General features: G+C 53.3%; 1 protein-coding gene across 1 annotated transcript in view; it reads right to left on the reverse strand.

Moving 5' to 3' along the window:
• LOC120051410 (prostaglandin F2 receptor negative regulator-like) overlaps window positions 1-18,388 on the reverse strand; it is a 64,913-nt gene that overhangs the window by 2,514 nt on the left and 44,011 nt on the right. The window contains exon 10 of the mRNA XM_038998261.1: window positions 101-406. Within this exon, the coding sequence (XP_038854189.1) occupies window positions 101-406 (306 nt within the window). The remainder of the gene's footprint in view (window positions 1-100; window positions 407-18,388) is intronic.

Raw genomic sequence — 18,388 nt, forward strand, 5'->3', positions numbered from 1 at the left:
CTGGAGGGAGACAGAGAGACAGACAGACCGAGAGAGAGAGAAAGTGTTAGTTACTGTACACACACACACACACACACAGTACCCCCCCATCCTTACTCACTGGGGAATCGTACAGTGAGGAACACCCTGGTAGAGGTGAGTTCTGCCCCGTGTGTCCAGGCCCCTGTGGAGGCAGACAGGTACCAGGGCGTGGCCTGGCAGTGGTACTCCCCGCTGTCGCTGTCCTGGGTGGCGTGGATGTTCAGGGCGTAGGCGTGTGTGTCTGTGCGCTCCAGGGACACGTCACTGCTGGCGTTGCGCGCCTCCTTCTTGACCAGACCGAAGCGGTCCACGCTGGCCAGTAGGGTGCCTTTGTTCCCCCCTCTCAGCCGCGTGAGGTACCAACGTACCTCGTAGGACAGGTCATCTGAGCAGAGGGAGGAAGAGGAGAGAATTCTATTAAAACCACTTCATTGGGTTTATGTAATAGAGCTAACATCAGCAGATTGAAACTGTGGATGTAGGGACAGGGAGAAGGGAGACTGGATAGAGCGACAGGGAGAGACATGGAGGGGAGACTGGATAGAGCAACAGGAAGAGACATGGAGGGGAGACTGGATAGAGCGACAGGGAGAGACATGGAGGGGAGACTGGATAGAGAGAGAAGAGAGGGGGAAGGGAATGGGATGGAGAGACAGAAGAGAGGGGGAGGGGACTGGATAGAGCGACAGGGAGAGACATGGAGGGGAGACTGGATAGAGAGAGAAGAGAGGGGGAGGGGACTGGGACGGAGAGACAAGAGAGGGGGAGGGGACTGGATAGAGACACAGAAGTGGATGGGGGAGGAGAAAATGTAAAGTCTCTGTATTTTATAGAAATTCTCTTCATGTGGTTGGGGCCAAAGGTTTCATCAGTCTATCGCTGAACCTACAGTTAGTGTCTGGTGTTGCCACCGTCTCAATGTTAATCTGTGATGGGAATTCATGGATCTGAAGAAAGCATGTCTATTCACATGTAGAGTTATCACTGAGAGAACATAGAACACAGTATACATCTTCCATATGGATACATCTATTTCTCTATCCATGTATTCATATATCTGTGTTTCTGTGCTAGGGGCTCTTAGCAGAGAGAGGAGCAGCTTTAACCGGTCATTAATGTGTCTAAATGGACTATCATTACTGTCCCACCCACACACAGATTACACATCAATACTATGTGTGTGTGTCTACAGCCACCTTTAGAGAACATCTCACAGAAAGAGACAGAGGGGAGGAACAAGAGGAAAATAAAGAACAAGATGTTCTAAAGAAGATGAAGAAAAAAGAGAACAAGAAAAGGAGAGAGCGAGCAACGAGAGAGAGAGAGGGAGAGAGAGCGAGCAACGAGAGAGAGAGGGAGAGAGAGCGAGCAACGAGAGAGAGAGAGGGAGAGAGAGCGAGCAACGAGAGAGAGAGAGGGAGAGAGAGCGAGCAACGAGAGAGAGAGGGAGAGAGAGCGAGCAACGAGAGAGAGAGAGGGAGAGAGAGCGAGCAACGAGAGAGAGAGAGGGAGAGAGAGCGAGCAACGAGAGAGAGAGAGGGAGAGAGCGAGCAACGAGAGAGAGAGGGAGAGAGAGCGAGCAACGAGAGAGAGAGGGAGAGAGAGCGAGCAACGAGAGAGAGAGAGAGAGAGAGCGAGCAACGAGAGAGAGAGAGCGAGCAACGAGAGAGAGAGAGCGAGCAACGAGAGAGAGAGAGCGAGCAACGAGAGAGAGAGGGAGAGAGAGCGAGCAACGAGAGAGAGAGGGAGAGAGAGCGAGCAACGAGAGAGAGAGGGAGAGAGAGCGAGCAACGAGAGAGAGAGGGAGAGAGAGCGAGCAACGAGAGAGAGAGGGAGAGAGAGCGAGCAACGAGAGAGAGAGGGAGAGAGAGCGAGCAACGAGAGAGAGAGGGAGAGAGAGCGAGCAACGAGAGAGAGAGGGAGAGAGAGCGAGCAACGAGAGAGAGAGGGAGAGAGAGCGAGCAGAGAGCGAGAGGGAGAGAGAGCGAGCAACGAGAGAGAGGGAGAGAGAGCGAGCAACGAGAGAGAGAGGGAGAGAGCGAGCAACGAGAGAGAGAGGGAGAGAGCGAGCAACGAGAGAGAGAGGGAGAGAGCGAGCAACGAGAGCAACGAGAGAGAGCAACGAGAGAGCGAGCGGGAGCAACGAGAGAGGGAGCAACGAGAGAGAGAGGGAGCAGCGAGAGAGAGAGGGAGCAGCGAGAGAGAGCAATGAGAGAGAGGGAGAGAGCGGGAGCAACAAGAGAGCGAGGGAGAGAGAGAGGGAGCAGCGAGGGAGAGAGAGGGAGCAGCGAGGGAGAGAGAGAGGGAGCAGCGAGCGAGAGAGAGAGGGAGCAGCGAGAGAGAGAGCAACGAGAGAGAGAGCAGCGAGAGAGAGAGCAGCGAGAGAGAGAGCAGCGAGAGAGAGAGCAGCGAGAGAGAGAGCAGCGAGAGAGAGAGCAGCGAGAGACAGCAACGAGAGAGAGCAGCGAGAGAGAGAGAGGGAGCAGCGAGCGAGAGAGCAGCGAGCGAGAGAGCAGCGAGCAGCGAGCGAGAGAGCAGCGAGCAGCGAGCGAGAGAGCAGCGAGCAGCGAGCGAGAGAGCAGCGAGCAGCGAGCGAGAGAGCAGCGAGCGAGAGCAGCGAGCGAGAGAGAGAGAGCAGCGAGCGAGAGAGAGAGAGCAGCGAGCGAGAGAGCAGCGAGCAAGCGAGCAGCGAGCGAGAGAGCAGCGAGAGAGAGCAGCGAGAGAGAGAGCAGCGAGAGACAGAGCAACGAGAGAGAGCAGCGAGAGAGAGAGAGGGAGCAGCGAGCGAGAGCAGCGAGCGAGAGAGAGAGCAGCGAGCAGCGAGCGAGAGAGCAGCGAGCGAGAGAGCAGCGAGCGAGAGAGCAGCGAGAGAGAGAGCAGCGAGCGAGAGAGCAGCGAGCGAGCAGCGAGCGAGAGAGCAGCGAGCGAGAGAGCAGCGAGCGAGAGAGCAGCGAGCGAGCGAGAGAAGCGAGCGAGCGAGAGAGAGCAGCGAGCGAGAGAGCAGCGAGCGAGAGAGCAGCGAGCGAGAGAGAGAGGGAGCAGCGAGAGAGAGAGAGCAGCGAGAGAGAGAGAGCAGCGAGCGAGAGAGAGAGAGCAGCGAGCGAGAGAGAGAGAGCAGCGAGCGAGAGAGAGAGAGCAGCGAGCGAGAGAGAGAGAGCAGCGAGCGAGCAGCGAGAGAGAGGGAGCAGCGAGAGAGAGGGAGCAGCGAGAGAGAGAGAGCAGCGAGAGAGAGAGAGAGGCGAGCGAGAGAGAGCAGCGAGCGAGAGAGAGCAGCGAGCGAGCGAGAGAGAGAGCAGCGAGCGAGAGAGAGAGCAGCGAGCGAGAGAGAGAGCAGCGAGCGAGAGAGAGAGCAGCGAGCGAGAGAGAGAGCAGCGAGCGAGAGAGAGCAGCGAGCGAGAGAGAGAGGGAGCAGCGAGCGAGAGAGAGAGGGAGCAGCGAGCGAGAGAGAGAGGGAGCAGCGAGCGAGAGAGAGAGGGAGCAGCGAGCGAGAGAGAGAGGGAGCAGCGAGCGAGAGAGAGGGAGCAGCGAGAGAGAGAGAGAGGGAGCAGCGAGAGAGAGAGAGAGGGAGCAGCGAGAGAGAGAGAGGGAGCAGCGAGAGAGAGAGAGAGGGAGCAGCGAGAGAGAGAGAGGGAGCAGCGAGAGAGAGAGAGGGAGCAGCGAGAGAGAGAGAGGGAGCAGCGAGCGAGAGAGGGAGCAGCGAGCGAGAGAGGGAGCAGCGAGCGAGAGAGGGAGCAGCGAGCGAGAGGGAGCAGCGAGCGAGAGGGAGCAGCGAGCGAGAGAGCAGCGAGCGAGAGAGCAGCGAGCGAGAGAGCAGCGAGCGAGAGAGCAGCGAGCGAGAGAGAGAAGCGAGCGAGAGAGCAGCGAGCGAGAGAAGCGAGAGAGAGCAGCGAGCGAGAGAGAGAGCAGCGAGCGAGAGAGAGAGAGAGCAGCGAGCGAGAGAGAGAGAGCAGCGAGCGAGAGAGAGAGAGAGCAGCGAGCGAGCGAGAGAGCAGCGAGCGAGAGAGCAGCGAGCGAGAGAGCAGCGAGCGAGAGAGCAGCGAGCGAGAGAGCAGCGAGCGAGAGAGAGAGGGAGCAGCGAGAGAGAGAGAGCAGCGAGAGAGAGAGAGCAGCGAGAGAGAGAGAGCAGCGAGCGAGAGAGAGAGAGCAGCGAGCGAGAGAGCAGCGAGCAGCGAGCGAGAGAGAGAGAGCAGCGAGCGAGCAGCGAGAGAGAGAGAGCAGCGAGAGAGAGAGAGCAGCGAGAGAGAGAGAGCAGCGAGCGAGAGAGAGAGAGCAGCGAGCGAGAGAGCAGCGAGCGAGAGAGCAGCGAGCGAGAGAGCAGCGAGCGAGAGAGAGAGGGAGCAGCGAGCGAGAGAGCAGCGAGCGAGAGAGCAGCGAGCGAGAGAGCAGCGAGCGAGAGAGAGAGGGAGCAGCGAGAGAGAGAGAGCAGCGAGAGAGAGAGAGCAGCGAGCGAGAGAGAGAGAGCAGCGAGCGAGAGAGAGAGAGCAGCGAGCGAGAGAGAGAGAGCAGCGAGCGAGAGAGAGAGAGCAGCGAGCGAGAGAGAGAGAGCAGCGAGCGAGAGAGAGAGAGCAGCGAGCGAGCAGCGAGAGAGAGGGAGCAGCGAGAGAGAGGGAGCAGCGAGAGAGAGAGAGCAGCGAGAGAGAGAGAGCAGCGAGAGAGAGAGAGCAGCGAGCGAGAGAGAGAGGCGAGCGAGAGAGAGCAGCGAGCGAGAGAGAGAGCAGCGAGCGAGCGAGAGAGAGAGCAGCGAGCGAGCGAGAGAGAGAGCAGCGAGCGAGAGAGAGAGCAGCGAGCGAGAGAGAGAGCAGCGAGCGAGAGAGAGCAGCGAGCGAGAGAGAGCAGCGAGCGAGAGAGAGCAGCGAGCGAGAGAGAGCAGCGAGCGAGAGAGAGCAGCGAGCGAGAGAGAGCAGCGAGCGAGAGAGAGAGGGAGCAGCGAGCGAGAGAGAGAGGGAGCAGCGAGCGAGAGAGAGGGAGCAGCGAGAGAGAGAGAGAGGGAGCAGCGAGAGAGAGAGAGGGAGCAGCGAGAGAGAGAGAGAGGGAGCAGCGAGAGAGAGAGAGAGGGAGCAGCGAGAGAGAGAGAGGGAGCAGCGAGAGAGAGAGGGAGCAGCGAGCGAGAGAGGGAGCAGCGAGCGAGAGAGGGAGCAGCGAGCGAGAGAGGGAGCAGCGAGCGAGAGAGGGAGCAGCGAGCGAGAGAGGGAGCAGCGAGCGAGAGGGAGCAGCGAGCGAGAGAGCAGCGAGCGAGAGAGAGAAGCGAGCGAGAGAGCAGCGAGCGAGAGAAGCGAGAGAGAGCAGCGAGCGAGAGAGAGAGCAGCGAGCGAGAGAGAGAGAGAGCAGCGAGCGAGAGAGAGAGAGCAGCGAGCGAGAGAGAGAGAGCAGCGAGCGAGAGAGAGAGAGAGCAGCGAGCGAGCGAGAGAGCAGCGAGCGAGCGAGCAGCGAGCGAGAGAGCAGCGAGCGAGAGAGCAGCGAGCGAGAGAGCAGCGAGCGAGAGAGAGCAGCGAGCGAGAGAGAGCAGCGAGCGAGAGAGAGCAGCGAGCGAGAGAGAGAAGCGAGCGAGAGAGAAGCGAGCGAGAGAGCAGCGAGCGAGAGAAGCGAGAGAGCAGCGAGCGAGCGAGAGAGAGAGAGCAGCGAGCGAGCGAGAGAGCGAGAGCAGCAAGCGAGAGAGCGAGAGCAGCGAGCGAGAGAAGCGAGAGAGAGCAGCGAGCGAGCGAGAGAGAGAGAGCAGCGAGCGAGCGAGAGAGCGAGAGCAGCGAGCGAGAGAGAGAGAGCAGCGAGAGAGAGAGCAGCGAGCGAGAGAGAGCAGCGAGCGAGAGAGAGCAGCGAGCGAGAGAGAGCAGCGAGCGAGAGAGAGCAGCGAGCGAGAGAGAGCAGCGAGCGAGAGAGAGCAGCGAGCGAGAGAGAGAGAAGCGAGAGAGAGAGAAGCGAGCGAGCGAGCGAGAAGCGAGCAGAGAGCAGCGAGCGAGAGAGAGAGCAGCGAGCAGAGAGCAGCGAGAGAGCAGCGAGAGAGCAGCGAGCGAGAGAGAAGCGAGCGAGAGCAGCGAGCGAGAGAGCAGCGAGCGAGAGAGAGAGAGCAGCGAGCGAGAGAGAGAGAGCAGCGAGCGAGAGAGCAGCGAGCGAGAGAGCAGCGAGCGAGAGAGAGCAGCGAGCGAGAGAGAGCAGCGAGCGAGAGAGAGCAGCGAGCGAGAGAGAGCAGCGAGCGAGAGAGCAGCGAGCGAGAGAGAGCAGCGAGCGAGAGAGAGCAGCGAGCGAGAGAGAGAGAAGCGAGCGAGAGAGAGCAGCGAGCGAGAGAGAGAGAAGCGAGCGAGCGAGCGAGAAGCGAGCAGAGAGCAGCGAGCGAGAGAGAGCAGCGAGCGAGAGAGAGCAGCGAGCGAGAGAGAGCAGCGAGCGAGAGAGAGCAGCGAGCGAGAGAGAGCAGCGAGCGAGAGAGAGAGCAGCGAGCGAGAGAGAGAGCAGCGAGCGAGAGAGAGAGAGCAGCGAGCGAGAGAGAGAGAGCAGCGAGCGAGAGAGAGAGAGCAGCGAGCAGAGAGCAGCGAGCAGCACGCATAGAGCAGCGAGCAGCGCGCATAGAGCAGAGAGCAGCGAGAGAGAGAGCAGCGAGCGAGAGAGAGAGCAGCGAGCAGAGAGCAGCGAGCAGCGCGCATAGAGCAGCGAGCGAGAGAGCAGCGAGCGAGAGAGCCGCGAGCGAGAGAGCAGCGCGCAGAGAGCCGCGAGCGAGAGAGCAGCGCGCAGAGAGCAGCGAGCAGCGCGCAGAGAGCAGCGAGCAGCGAGCAGCGCGCATAGAGCAGAGAGCAGCGCGCATAGAGCAGCGAGCGAGAGAGCAGCGAGCGAGAGAGCAGCGAGCGAGAGAGCAGCGAGCGAGAGAGCCGCGAGCGAGAGAGCCGCGAGCGAGAGAGCCGCGAGCGAGAGAGCCGCGAGCGAGAGAGCCGCGAGCGAGAGAGCCGCGAGCGAGAGAGCCGCGAGCGAGAGAGCCGCGAGCGAGAGAGCCGCGAGCGAGAGAGCCGCGAGCATTGAGCGAGCATTGAGCGAGCATTGAGCGAGCATTGAGCGAGCATTGAGCGAGCATTGAGCGAGCATTGAGCGAGCATTGAGCGAGCAAGAAACGAGAGAGAGAGGGCAGTGCCAGTGACCCAGAATGTGGTATGACTTCTTCAGTCAGATTTGATATCCTGTCCAGCCGCCTCTAATTACTGAACATCTTAACCACCAATACAGAGTTCTCTCCACTGGAGAGTTGGAAGTAAAAATAAATAAATAGGTACTATGGGGTGAATCCTAACTTTAAGTAACATTTTCACTTCGTATCCCATTGACCTCAATGTGTGACTAACTGAAGATTTGTCCATTAAGAATGCTAATACAAGGCCTACTTTGTGAAAAATATGAAGATGATGGTGAATAAGATGGGGAAAGGCAGGAAGGGACACATCTATATTTATAGAGATAGAACGGAGGGCACAGCGACCACTCGTTTCCACAACCTCGGTGTCCGGATTCAAGAGGTGACTGGATGTGACACGAGCCTAAACGTAGAGGACCGCTGGACTAACGGACCAATCAGGCCGATTCCTCCAGACCTAATTGAGGACTGGTCAGTGGACGTTAGTCTTAAAGGGATAGTTTGGTAGCTGGGCTGTTGTCAGTCTTAACTCTTTTCACTCCTAGAATTTGAACTGTATGGATAGGGCCAAATCGAAATGTTTTTAACAGAAGAAATATATGAAAAATAATATGCATAACCAATGATAAAGCAACAGTTTGGAGATTAAGGGGAAATTATCTGACCAAAGGTGAGAACACAACAGTTCACCAGACAAGACGGAATCCAAACATTATACACTTCATTTTACATTTACAGTACTTTTTGCAGCATTTCTCAATAACACAAATCTAAAAATACTCTGGATACATTCAGTAACATAGAAAATGGTTGCTTAAATGGGAAGAGGTCCATTATAAGGCGTTGCACTGCCTTCTTGACATCACAGTCGAGGGAAACTGTCAGTAACGTGCAAGTCAGTCTCTCCTGGCTCAACGTTGAGGAAAGATTGACTGCATCACTATTGGTCTTTGTAAGAGATATTGATGTGTTGAAGGTACCAAACTGTCTGTTCAACCAGTTTGGACACTAACCGGTACAACACTAGACATGCAAACAGAGGTCTGTTCACAGTCCCCAGGTCCAGAACAGAGGCTGGGAAATACACTGTATTAAATAGAGCCATGACTACATGGAACTCTGCCACCCCAGGTAACTCAAGCTAGAAATAAAACCAGTTAAAAAAAACAGATAGCACACCTTACTGCACAAAGGGGACTGTGAAGAGAGACAGCCATTTTATATAGCTTGTATTGTAACTTGCATTGTACTATGTATTAGACCTAGATATTGTATGTACTGATATGTACGCTGTGTGTGACATTTTGTATTTATGCATTTCAGTCCTTGACTAATAATGTCCTGTACTATGTATTATGTCATGTTCATGTGGACCCCAGGAATAGAAGCTGCTTCTTTTGCAGCGGCTAATAGGATCCTAATAAATACCAAATATTCTTGAACATTGTGTTAGGTTCAACCTAGCAAAAAAAATGATAACAAGCGTTTGAGTGAGAGGTCTACCTAGTGTGTCCAAGTGGCCACACCTCTCCAAACTATGCACAGATCCATTAGTCATTTCAATGCACTTTTATGACTCAAGGAAAAAGTCTTCAAATATAAAAGGTGCTATTATATATTATTTTATTTACCCTTTATTTAACTAGGCAAGTCAGTTAAGAACAAATTCTTGTTTTACAATGACGGCCTACCCTGGCCAAACATCAACCTGGACGACGCTGGGCCAATTGTGCGCCGCCCTATGGGACTCCCAATCACGGCTGGTAGTGATACAGCCTGGAATCAAACCAGGGTCTGTAGTGACGCCTCTAGCACTGAGACGTAGTGCCTTAGACCGCTGCGCCACTCGGGAGCCACTCGGAAGCAAGCACACTTGAAGTTTGTTTGGAACAAGCTAAAAACAATCCAAAAACGGCCCATTATAAAGCTCAACGTGGTTCAGGTGTACATCGTTTGAAAGCCTGTTCTATTGCCAACATTACTAGTTATAAAATACGATCTTACCGTCTTAGGTTTTCACAAGGCACTTCAGTGCGTGTTCTACGGCAAATTTTCTTCACAATACGAGAAATATAGGCTCATTCTGTTCAGAACAATCCAGGGTATAACATGTAATCTTGTAATTTTACACCAAAAATAGCTAATATAAACGTTGATACTGTAAATAAATGAATTTTTAAATATGGAAATGTGAAGTACACATTATGACATCAAACCAGTATTATAATCCTCAATGTCTCATCTTTCAGAACACATGGACTCCTCTAGATTTACAGCATTCCCCTCAGATTACAAACGAAATTATTAAAGCAGCCAAAATCATCCACGACGAGTTATAGGTGCTGAGACTAGTAGTTGTAAAAGTAGTAGTGGTAGTGCGTTGCTAGGTAACAATGTAAACAATGCCACTTTATATGAACGGGACCATGTGTATGTTGTCTCATATCATGGGCAGGAGAGGCTCTAACAATGGGATCTCTAAACCACCCGTTGTATAAACACGTTTAGAACGTCTGCCAGTTGAAACTCATACAACGCTGTAAAGCAGACAGCTTGAGCTCTGACGTCATATACAACATGTTACTGTACAGCCCCTGCATTCCAATTGAGGTGCTCATTAATGACCAAATCTGCCATTTTCAACCAGTATATGGGATGACAGGGGCTGTGAGTGTAAAGGGTTAATAGTTTGGTAGCTGGGCCTTTTATGTTGAATAGAAAGTAGAGAGTGTTTCTATGAAGCCACTCAGGAGATCCTTTCAGATAGGAACTAAGTTATAAAGCTTCATAAAGCCACCGTTTGCCTCCTTTGACATAGAATACAATTATAACACAAAGGACAGGAAGAGAGAACATGAAGATATTGAAACAACACATCCCTGGAGTTATATGAAGATCCATTACACTATCCAAATAGAAGATATCTAAAGAGGAATTAAGGTGAACCACCACACCTTAGAGAAACAAAAAGAAGAGGTTCCTGCCAAGACCCCCTGTACCAGGCACTGCAGATAACATTCTCTCACGCACATGCACACATGCCTGCGAACACACACACATCGTCACATTGGTCGCAGCTGTTTCAGTGGACTGTAATTCCTTGAATATACTGCTCTTTGAACCACACGCGTAGCAACAATAACCAAGACGGCAAAACAAATACATTATCATCACCAGTGTTCCCATTAACAAGGTTGATCCCAGTGTTCCCATTAACAAGGTTGATCCCCACCACAACACAACAATATGCTGTAAGATTCCTCCCACTGGCCCTTTTATCTTCCCCTCCACCTCCTCTATCCTCCCCCTCCTCTATTCTCCCCTCCACCATCCTCTCCCCACTTCCTCTATCCTCCATCTCATCAACACCAGGAACCACTAAGGAGAAATAAAACTAGATTGTCTTCACATCGAAATGAAGTGAATAAAATACATTTGATTGGTTCATTCCATGTATTGATCCCCAGAGGGGGAGTTAGTTTTGCCAACAGCAGCAGAAGGTAAAGACCAATAGTGTGAGACACTACAGGCATCCAGAACACAGAACTCAACAGGGATACTGCCACTGATGTCTGATAGAACAAAGTCTATTACATGTGGGCCATAAAGCGCTGCTACAACACAGCACACAGGAATACTAAACACTGCATGGACCTCGTAGAATCACAATGAGCAGAACGGCCATTCCAATTACGAGCAACGGGCCATGACCGACGGGCGGCGGCCATTTTGGGTGTCTCATTTGGAATTGACACTAACAAGTCACGACGTCGCGTAAATTCTATTGTGTCGCCAATATTTGGGTGGAACGTGAAAAATTTAGTATTTCTTAGAGTTATGGGCTGATCTAAAGAGACATATCGTGCAGTAAGGTGCGATTTGACACATAACTCATGTCTGTTCAGTTGTGTTACCCCTTCTATTTCTATGCTCAAGCAGTCCTCCCCTTTATTACCAGAAGGACTTAATGGCCTGAGTGAGAGTCTTTCTCTTTCCCCACACCAGTGAGTTAGACCGTTCCCTCCTCACCACTCCTTTAGGAGATCTCTCCCGTCTCCTCTTCTCCCTGTGAGGGGGTAATGGACCATGGAATAGAACTATAAATTACTGGGTGTAGAGGAGAGGAGAAGAGAACAGGGTTAGCAGGCTAGTTTGATTCTGTGGGGCAGGCTAGGAGAGAACAGGGTTAGCAGGCTAGTTTGATTCTGTGGGGCAGGCTAGGAGAGAACAGGGTTAGCAGGCTAGTTTGATTATGTGAGGCAGGCTAGGAGAGGACAGGGTTAGCAGGCTAGTTTGATTCTGTGGGGCAGGCTAGGAGAGAACAGGGTTAGCAGGCTAGTTTGATTCTGTGGGGCAGGCTAGGAGAGAACAGGGTTAGCAGGCTAGTTTGATTCTGTGGGGCAGGCTAGGAGAGAACAGGGTTAGCAGGCTAGTTTGATTCTGTGAGGCAGGCTAGGAGAGAACAGGGTTAGCAGGCTAGTTTGATTCTGTGGGGCAGGCTAGGAGAGAACAGGGTTAGCAGGCTAGTTTGATTATGTGAGGCAGGCTAGGAGAGAACAGGGTTAGCAGGCTAGTTTGATTCTGTGGGGCAGGCTAGGAGAGAACAGGGTTAGCAGGCTAGTTTGATTCTGTGGGGCAGGCTAGGAGAGAACAGGGTTAGCAGGCTAGTTTGATTCTGTGAGGCAGGCTAGGAGAGAACAGGGTTAGCAGGCTAGTTTGATTCTGTGGGGCAGGCTAGGAGAGAACAGGGTTAGCAGGCTAGTTTGATTATGTGAGGCAGGCTAGGAGAGAACAGGGTTAGCAGGCTAGTTTGATTCTGTGGGGCAGGCTAGGAGAGAACAGGGTTAGCAGGCTAGTTTGATTCTGTGGGGCAGGCTAGGAGAGAACAGGGTTAGCAGGCTAGTTTGATTCTGTGGGGCAGGCAGGGGGGGACAGGGTTAGCAGGCTAGTTTGATTCTGTGGGGCAGGCTAGGAGAGAACAGGGTTAGCAGGCTAGTTTGATTCTGTGGGGCAGGCTAGGAGAGAACAGGGTTAGCAGGCTAGTTTGATTCTGTGGGGCAGGCAGGGGGGGACAGGGTTAGCAGGCTAGTTTGATTCTGTGGGGCAGGCTAGGAGAGAACAGGGTTAGCAGGCTAGTTTGATTCTGTGGGGCAGGCTAGGAGAGAACAGGGTTAGCAGGCTAGTTTGATTCTGTGGGGCAGGCTAGGAGAGAACAGGGTTAGCAGGCTAGTTTGATTCTGTGGGGCAGGCTAGGAGAGAACAGTGTTAGCAGGCTAGTTTGATTATGTGGGGCAGGCTAGGAGAGAACAGGGTTAGCAGGCTAGTTTGATTCTGTGGGGCAGGCTAGGAGAGAACAGTGTTAGCAGGCTAGTTTGATTATTTGGGGCAGGCTAGGAGAGAACAGTGTTAGCAGGCTAGTTTGATTCTGTGGGGCAGGCTAGGGGGGGACAGGGTTAGCAGGCTAGTTTGATTCTGTGGGGCAGGCTAGGAGAGAACAGTGTTAGCAGGCTAGTTTGATTATGTGGGGCAGGCTAGGAGAGAACAGGGTTAGCAGGCTAGTTTGATTCTGTGGGGCAGGCTAGGAGAGAACAGTGTTAGCAGGCTAGTTTGATTCTGTGGGGCAGGCTAGGAGAGAACAGGGTTAGCAGGCTAGTTTGATTCTGTGGGGCAGGCTAGGAGAGAACAGGGTTAGCAGGCTAGTTTGATTCTGTGGGGCAGGCTAGGAGAGAACAGGGTTAGCAGGCTAGTTTGATTCTGTGGGGCAGGCTAGGAGAGAACAGTGTTAGCAGGCTAGTTTGATTCTGTGGGGCAGGCTAGGAGAGAACAGGGTTAGCAGGCTAGTTTGATTCTGTGGGGCAGGCTAGGAGAGAACAGGGTTAGCAGGCTAGTTTGATTATGTGGGGCAGGCTAGGAGAGAACAGGGTTAGCAGGCTAGTTTGATTCTGTGGGGCAGGCTAGGAGAGAACAGGGTTAGCAGGCTAGTTTGATTCTGTGGGGCAGGCAGGGGGGGACAGGGTTAGCAGGCTAGTTTGATTTTGTGGGGCAGGCTAGGAGAGAACAGGGTTAGCAGGCTAGTTTGATTATGTGGGGCAGGCAGGGGGGGACAGGGTTAGCAGGCTAGTTTGATTCTGTGGGGCAGGCTAGGAGAGAACAGGGTTAGCAGGCTAGTTTGATTATGTGGGGCAGGCTAGGAGAGAACAGTGTTAGCAGGCTAGTTTGATTATGTGGGGCAGGCTAGGAGAGAACAGGGTTAGCAGGCTAGTTTGATTCTGTGGGGCAGGCTAGGAGAGAACAGGGTTAGCAGGCTAGTTTGATTATGTGAGGCAGGCTAGTTTGATTCTGTGGACCGCCTAGGAGAGAACAGGGTTAGCAGGCTAGTTTGATTCTGTGGGGCAGGCTAGTTTGATTATGTGGGGCAGGCTAGGAGAGAACAGGGTTAGCAGGCTAGTTTGATTCTGTGGGGCAGGCTAGGAGAGAACAGGGTTAGCAGGCTAGTTTGATTATGTGGGGCAGGCAGGGGGGGACAGGGTTAGCAGGCTAGTTTGATTCTGTGGGGAAGGCTAGGAGAGAACAGGGTTAGCAGGCTAGTTTGATTCTGTGAGGCAGGCTAGGAGAGAACAGGGTTAGCAGGCTAGTTTGATTCTGTGGGGCAGGCTAGGAGAGAACAGGGTTAGCAGGCTAGTTTGATTCTGTGAGGCAGGCTAGTTTGATTCTGTGGGCCGCCTAGGAGAGAACAGGGTTAGCAGGCTAGTTTGATTCTGTGGGGCAGGCTAGTTTGATTATGTGGGGCAGGCTAGGAGAGAACAGGGTTAGCAGGCTAGTTTGATTCTGTGGGGCAGGCTAGGAGAGAACAGGGTTAGCAGGCTAGTTTGATTCTGTGGGGCAGGCTAGGAGAGAACAGGGTTAGCAGGCTAGTTTGATTCTGTGGGGCAGGCTAGGAGAGAACAGGGTTAGCAGGCTAGTTTGATTCTGTGGGGCAGGCTAGGAGAGAACAGGGTTAGCAGGCTAGTTTGATTCTGTGGGGCAGGCTAGGAGAGAACAGGGTTAGCAGGCTAGTTTGATTCTGTGGGGCAGGCTAGGAGGGAACAGGGTTAGCAGGCTAGTTTGATTCTGTGGGGCAGGCAGGGGGGGACAGGGTTAGCAGGCTAGTTTGATTCTGTGGGGCAGGCTAGGAGAGAACAGGGTTAGCAGGCTAGTTTGATTCTGTGGGGCAGGCTAGGAGAGAACAGGGTTAGCAGGCTAGTTTGATTCTGTGGGGCAGGCTAGGAGAGAACAGGGTTAGCAGGCTAGTTTGATTCTGTGGGGCAGGCTAGGAGAGAACAGGGTTAGCAGGCTAGTTTGATTCTGTGGGGCAGGCTAGGAGAGAACAGGGTTAGCAGGCTAGTTTGATTCTGTGGGGCAGGCTAGGAGAGAACAGGGTTAGCAGGCTAGTTTGATTCTGTGGGGCAGGACAGGAGAGAACAGTGTTAGCAGGCTAGTTTGATTCTGTGGGGCAGGCTAGGAGAGAACAGGGTTAGCAGGCTAGTTTGATTCTGTGGGGCAGGATAGGAGAGAACAGTGTTAGCAGGCTAGTTTGATTATGTGGGGCAGGCTAGGAGAGAACAGGGTTAGCAGGCTAGTTTGATTCTGTGGGGCAGGCTAGGAGAGAACAGGGTTAGCAGGCTAGTTTGATTCTGTGGGGCAGGCAGGGGGGGGACAGGGTTAGCAGGCTAGTTTGATTCTGTGGGGCAGGCTAGGAGAGAACAGGGTTAGCAGGCTAGTTTGATTCTGTGGGGCAGGCTAGGAGAGAACAGGGTTAGCAGGCTAGTTTGATTATGTGGGGCAGGCAGGGGGGGACAGGGTTAGCAGGCTAGTTTGATTCTGTGGGGCAGGCTAGGAGAGAACAGGGTTAGCAGGCTAGTTTGATTCTGTGGGGCAGGCTAGGAGAGAACAGGGTTAGCAGGCTAGTTTGATTATGTGGGGCAGGCAGGGGGGGACAGGGTTAGCAGGCTAGTTTGATTCTGTGGGGCAGGCTAGGAGAGAACAGGGTTAGCAGGCTAGTTTGATTCTGTGGGGCAGGCTAGGAGAGAACAGGGTTAGCAGGCTAGTTTGATTCTGTGGGGCAGGATAGGAGAGAACAGTGTTAGCAGGCTAGTTTGATTCTGTGGGGCAGGCTAGGAGAGAACAGGGTTAGCAGGCTAGTTTGATTCTGTGGGGCAGGATAGGAGAGAACAGTGTTAGCAGGCTAGTTTGATTATGTGAGGCAGGCTAGGAGAGAACAGGGTTAGCAGGCTAGTTTGATTCTGTGGGGCAGGCTAGGAGAGAACAGGGTTAGCAGGCTAGTTTGATTCTGTGAGGCAGGCTAGGAGAGAACAGGGTTAGCAGGCTAGTTTGATTCTGTGGGGCAGGCTAGTTTGATTCTGTGGGGCAGGCTAGGAGAGAACAGGGTTAGCAGGCTAGTTTGATTCTGTGGGGCAGGCTAGGAGAGAACAGGGTTAGCAGGCTAGTTTGATTCTGTGGGGCAGGCTAGGAGAGAACAGGGTTAGCAGGCTAGTTTGATTCTGTGGGGCAGGCTAGGAGAGAACAGGGTTAGCAGGCTAGTTTGATTCTGTGAGGCTGGCTAGGAGAGAACAGGGTTAGCAGGCTAGTTTGATTCTGTGGGCAGGCTAGGAGAGAACAGGGTTAGCAGGCTAGTTTTGATTCTGTGAGGCAGGCTAGGAGAAACAGGGTTAGCAGGCTAGTTTGATTCTGTGGGGCAGGCTAGTTTGATTCTGTGGGGCAGGCTAGGAGAACAGGGTTAGCAGGCTAGTTTGATTCTGTGGGGCAGGCTAGGAGAGAACAGGGTTAGCAGGCTAGTTTGATTCTGTGGGGCAGGCTAGGAGAGAACAGGGTTAGCAGGCTAGTTTGATTCTGTGGGGCAGGCTAGGAGAGAACAGGGTTAGCAGGCTAGTTTGATTCTGTGGGGCAGGATAGGAGAGAACAGTGTTAGCAGGCTAGTTTGATTCTGTGGGGCAGGCTAGGAGAGAACAGGGTTAGCAGGCTAGTTTGATTCTGTGGGGCAGGCTAGGAGAGAACAGGGTTAGCAGGCTAGTTTGATTCTGTGGGGCAGGCTAGTTTGATTCTGTGGGGCAGGCTAGGAGAGAACAGGGTTAGCAGGCTAGTTTGATTCTGTGGGGCAGGCTAGGAGAGAACAGGGTTAGCAGGCTAGTTTGATTCTGTGGGGCAGGCTAGGAGAGAACAGGGTTAGCAGGCTAGTTTGATTCTGTGGGGCAGGCTAGGAGAGAACAGGGTTAGCAGGCTAGTTTGATTCTGTGGGGCAGGCTAGGAGAGAACAGGGTTAGCAGGCTAGTTTGATTCTGTGGGGCAGGCTAGGAGAGAACAGGGTTAGCAGGCTAGTTTGATTCTGTGGGGCAGGATAGGAGAGAACAGTGTTAGCAGGCTAGTTTGATTCTGTGGGGCAGGCTAGGAGAGAACAGGGTTAGCAGGCTAGTTTGATTCTGTGGGGCAGGATAGGAGAGAACAGTGTTAGCAGGCTAGTTTGATTATGTGAGGCAGGCTAGGAGAGAACAGGGTTAGCAGGCTAGTTTGATTCTGTGGGGCAGGCTAGGAGAGAACAGGGTTAGCAGGCTAGTTTGATTCTGTGGGGCAGGCTAGGAGAGAACAGGGTTAGCAGGCTAGTTTGATTCTGTGGGGCAGGCTAGGAGAGAACAGTGTTAGCAGGCTAGTTTGATTATGTGGGGCAGGCTAGGAGAGAACAGTGTTAGCAGGCTAGTTTGATTATGTGGGGCAGGCTAGGAGAGAACAGGGTTAGCAGGCTAGTTTGATTCTGTGGGGCAGGCTAGTTTGATTCTGTGGGGCAGGCTAGGAGAGAACAGGGTTAGCAGGCTAGTTTGATTCTGTGGGGCAGGCTAGGAGAGAACAGGGTTAGCAGGCTAGTTTGATTCTGTGGGGCAGGCTAGGAGAGAACAGGGTTAGCAGGCTAGTTTGATTCTGTGGGGCAGGCTAGGAGAGAACAGGGTTAGCAGGCTAGTTTGATTCTGTGGGGCAGGCTAGGAGAGAACAGGGTTAGCAGGCTAGTTTTGATTCTGTGGGGCAGGATAGGAGAGAACAGTGTTAGCAGGCTAGTTTGATTCTGTGGGGCAGGCTAGGAGAGAACAGGGTTAGCAGGCTAGTTTGATTCTGTGGGGCAGGATAGGAGAGAACAGTGTTAGCAGGCTAGTTTGATTATGTGAGGCAGGCTAGGAGAGAACAGGGTTAGCAGGCTAGTTTGATTATGTGGGGCAGGCTAGGAGAGAACAGGGTTAGCAGGCTAGTTTGATTCTGTGAGGCAGGCTAGGAGAGAACAGGGTTAGCAGGCTAGTTTGATTCTGTGGGGCAGGCTAGGAGAGAACAGTGTTAGCAGGCTAGTTTGATTATGTGAGGCAGGCTAGGAGAGAACAGGGTTAGCAGGCTAGTTTGATTCTGTGGGGCAGGCTAGGAGAGCAGGGTTAGCAGGCTAGTTTGATTCTGTGAGGCAGGCTAGGAGAGAACAGGGTTAGCAGGCTAGTTTGATTCTGTGGGCAGGCTAGGAGAACAGGGTTAGCAGGCTAGTTTGATTCTGTGGGGCAGGCTAGGAGAGAACAGGGTTAGCAGGCTAGTTTGATTCTGTGGGGCAGGCTAGTTTGATTCTGTGGGGCAGGCTAGGAGAGAACAGGGTTAGCAGGCTAGTTTAATTCTGTGGGGCAGGCTAGTTTGATTCTGTGGGGCAGGCTAGGAGAGAACAGGGTTAGCAGGCTAGTTTGATTCTGTGGGCAGGCTAGGAGAGAACAGGGTTAGCAGGCTAGTTTGATTCTGTGAGGCAGGCTAGGAGAGAACAGGGTTAGCAGGCTAGTTTGATTCTGTGGGTTAGGCTAGTTTGATTCTGTGGGGCAGGCTAGGAGAGAACAGGGTTAGCAGGCTAGTTTGATTCTGTGGGGCAGGATAGGAGAGAACAGTGTTAGCAGGCTAGTTTGATTATGTGGGGCAGGCTAGGAGAAGAACAGGGTTAGCAGGCTAGTTTGATTATGTGGGGCAGGCAGGGGGGACAGGGTTAGCAGGCTAGTTTGATTCTGTGGGGCAGGCTAGGAGAGAACAGGGTTAGCAGGCTAGTTGATTCTGTGGGGCAGGCTAGGAGAGAACAGGGTTAGCAGGCTAGTTTGATTCTGTGGGGTGGCTAGTTTGATTCTGTGGGGCAGGATAGGAGAGAACAGTGTTAGCAGGCTAGTTTGATTATGTGAGGCAGGCTAGGAGAGAACAGGGTTA

This window comes from Salvelinus namaycush, chromosome 7, assembly GCF_016432855.1.
Source record: "Salvelinus namaycush isolate Seneca chromosome 7, SaNama_1.0, whole genome shotgun sequence".
Taxonomy (NCBI): domain Eukaryota; kingdom Metazoa; phylum Chordata; class Actinopteri; order Salmoniformes; family Salmonidae; genus Salvelinus; species Salvelinus namaycush.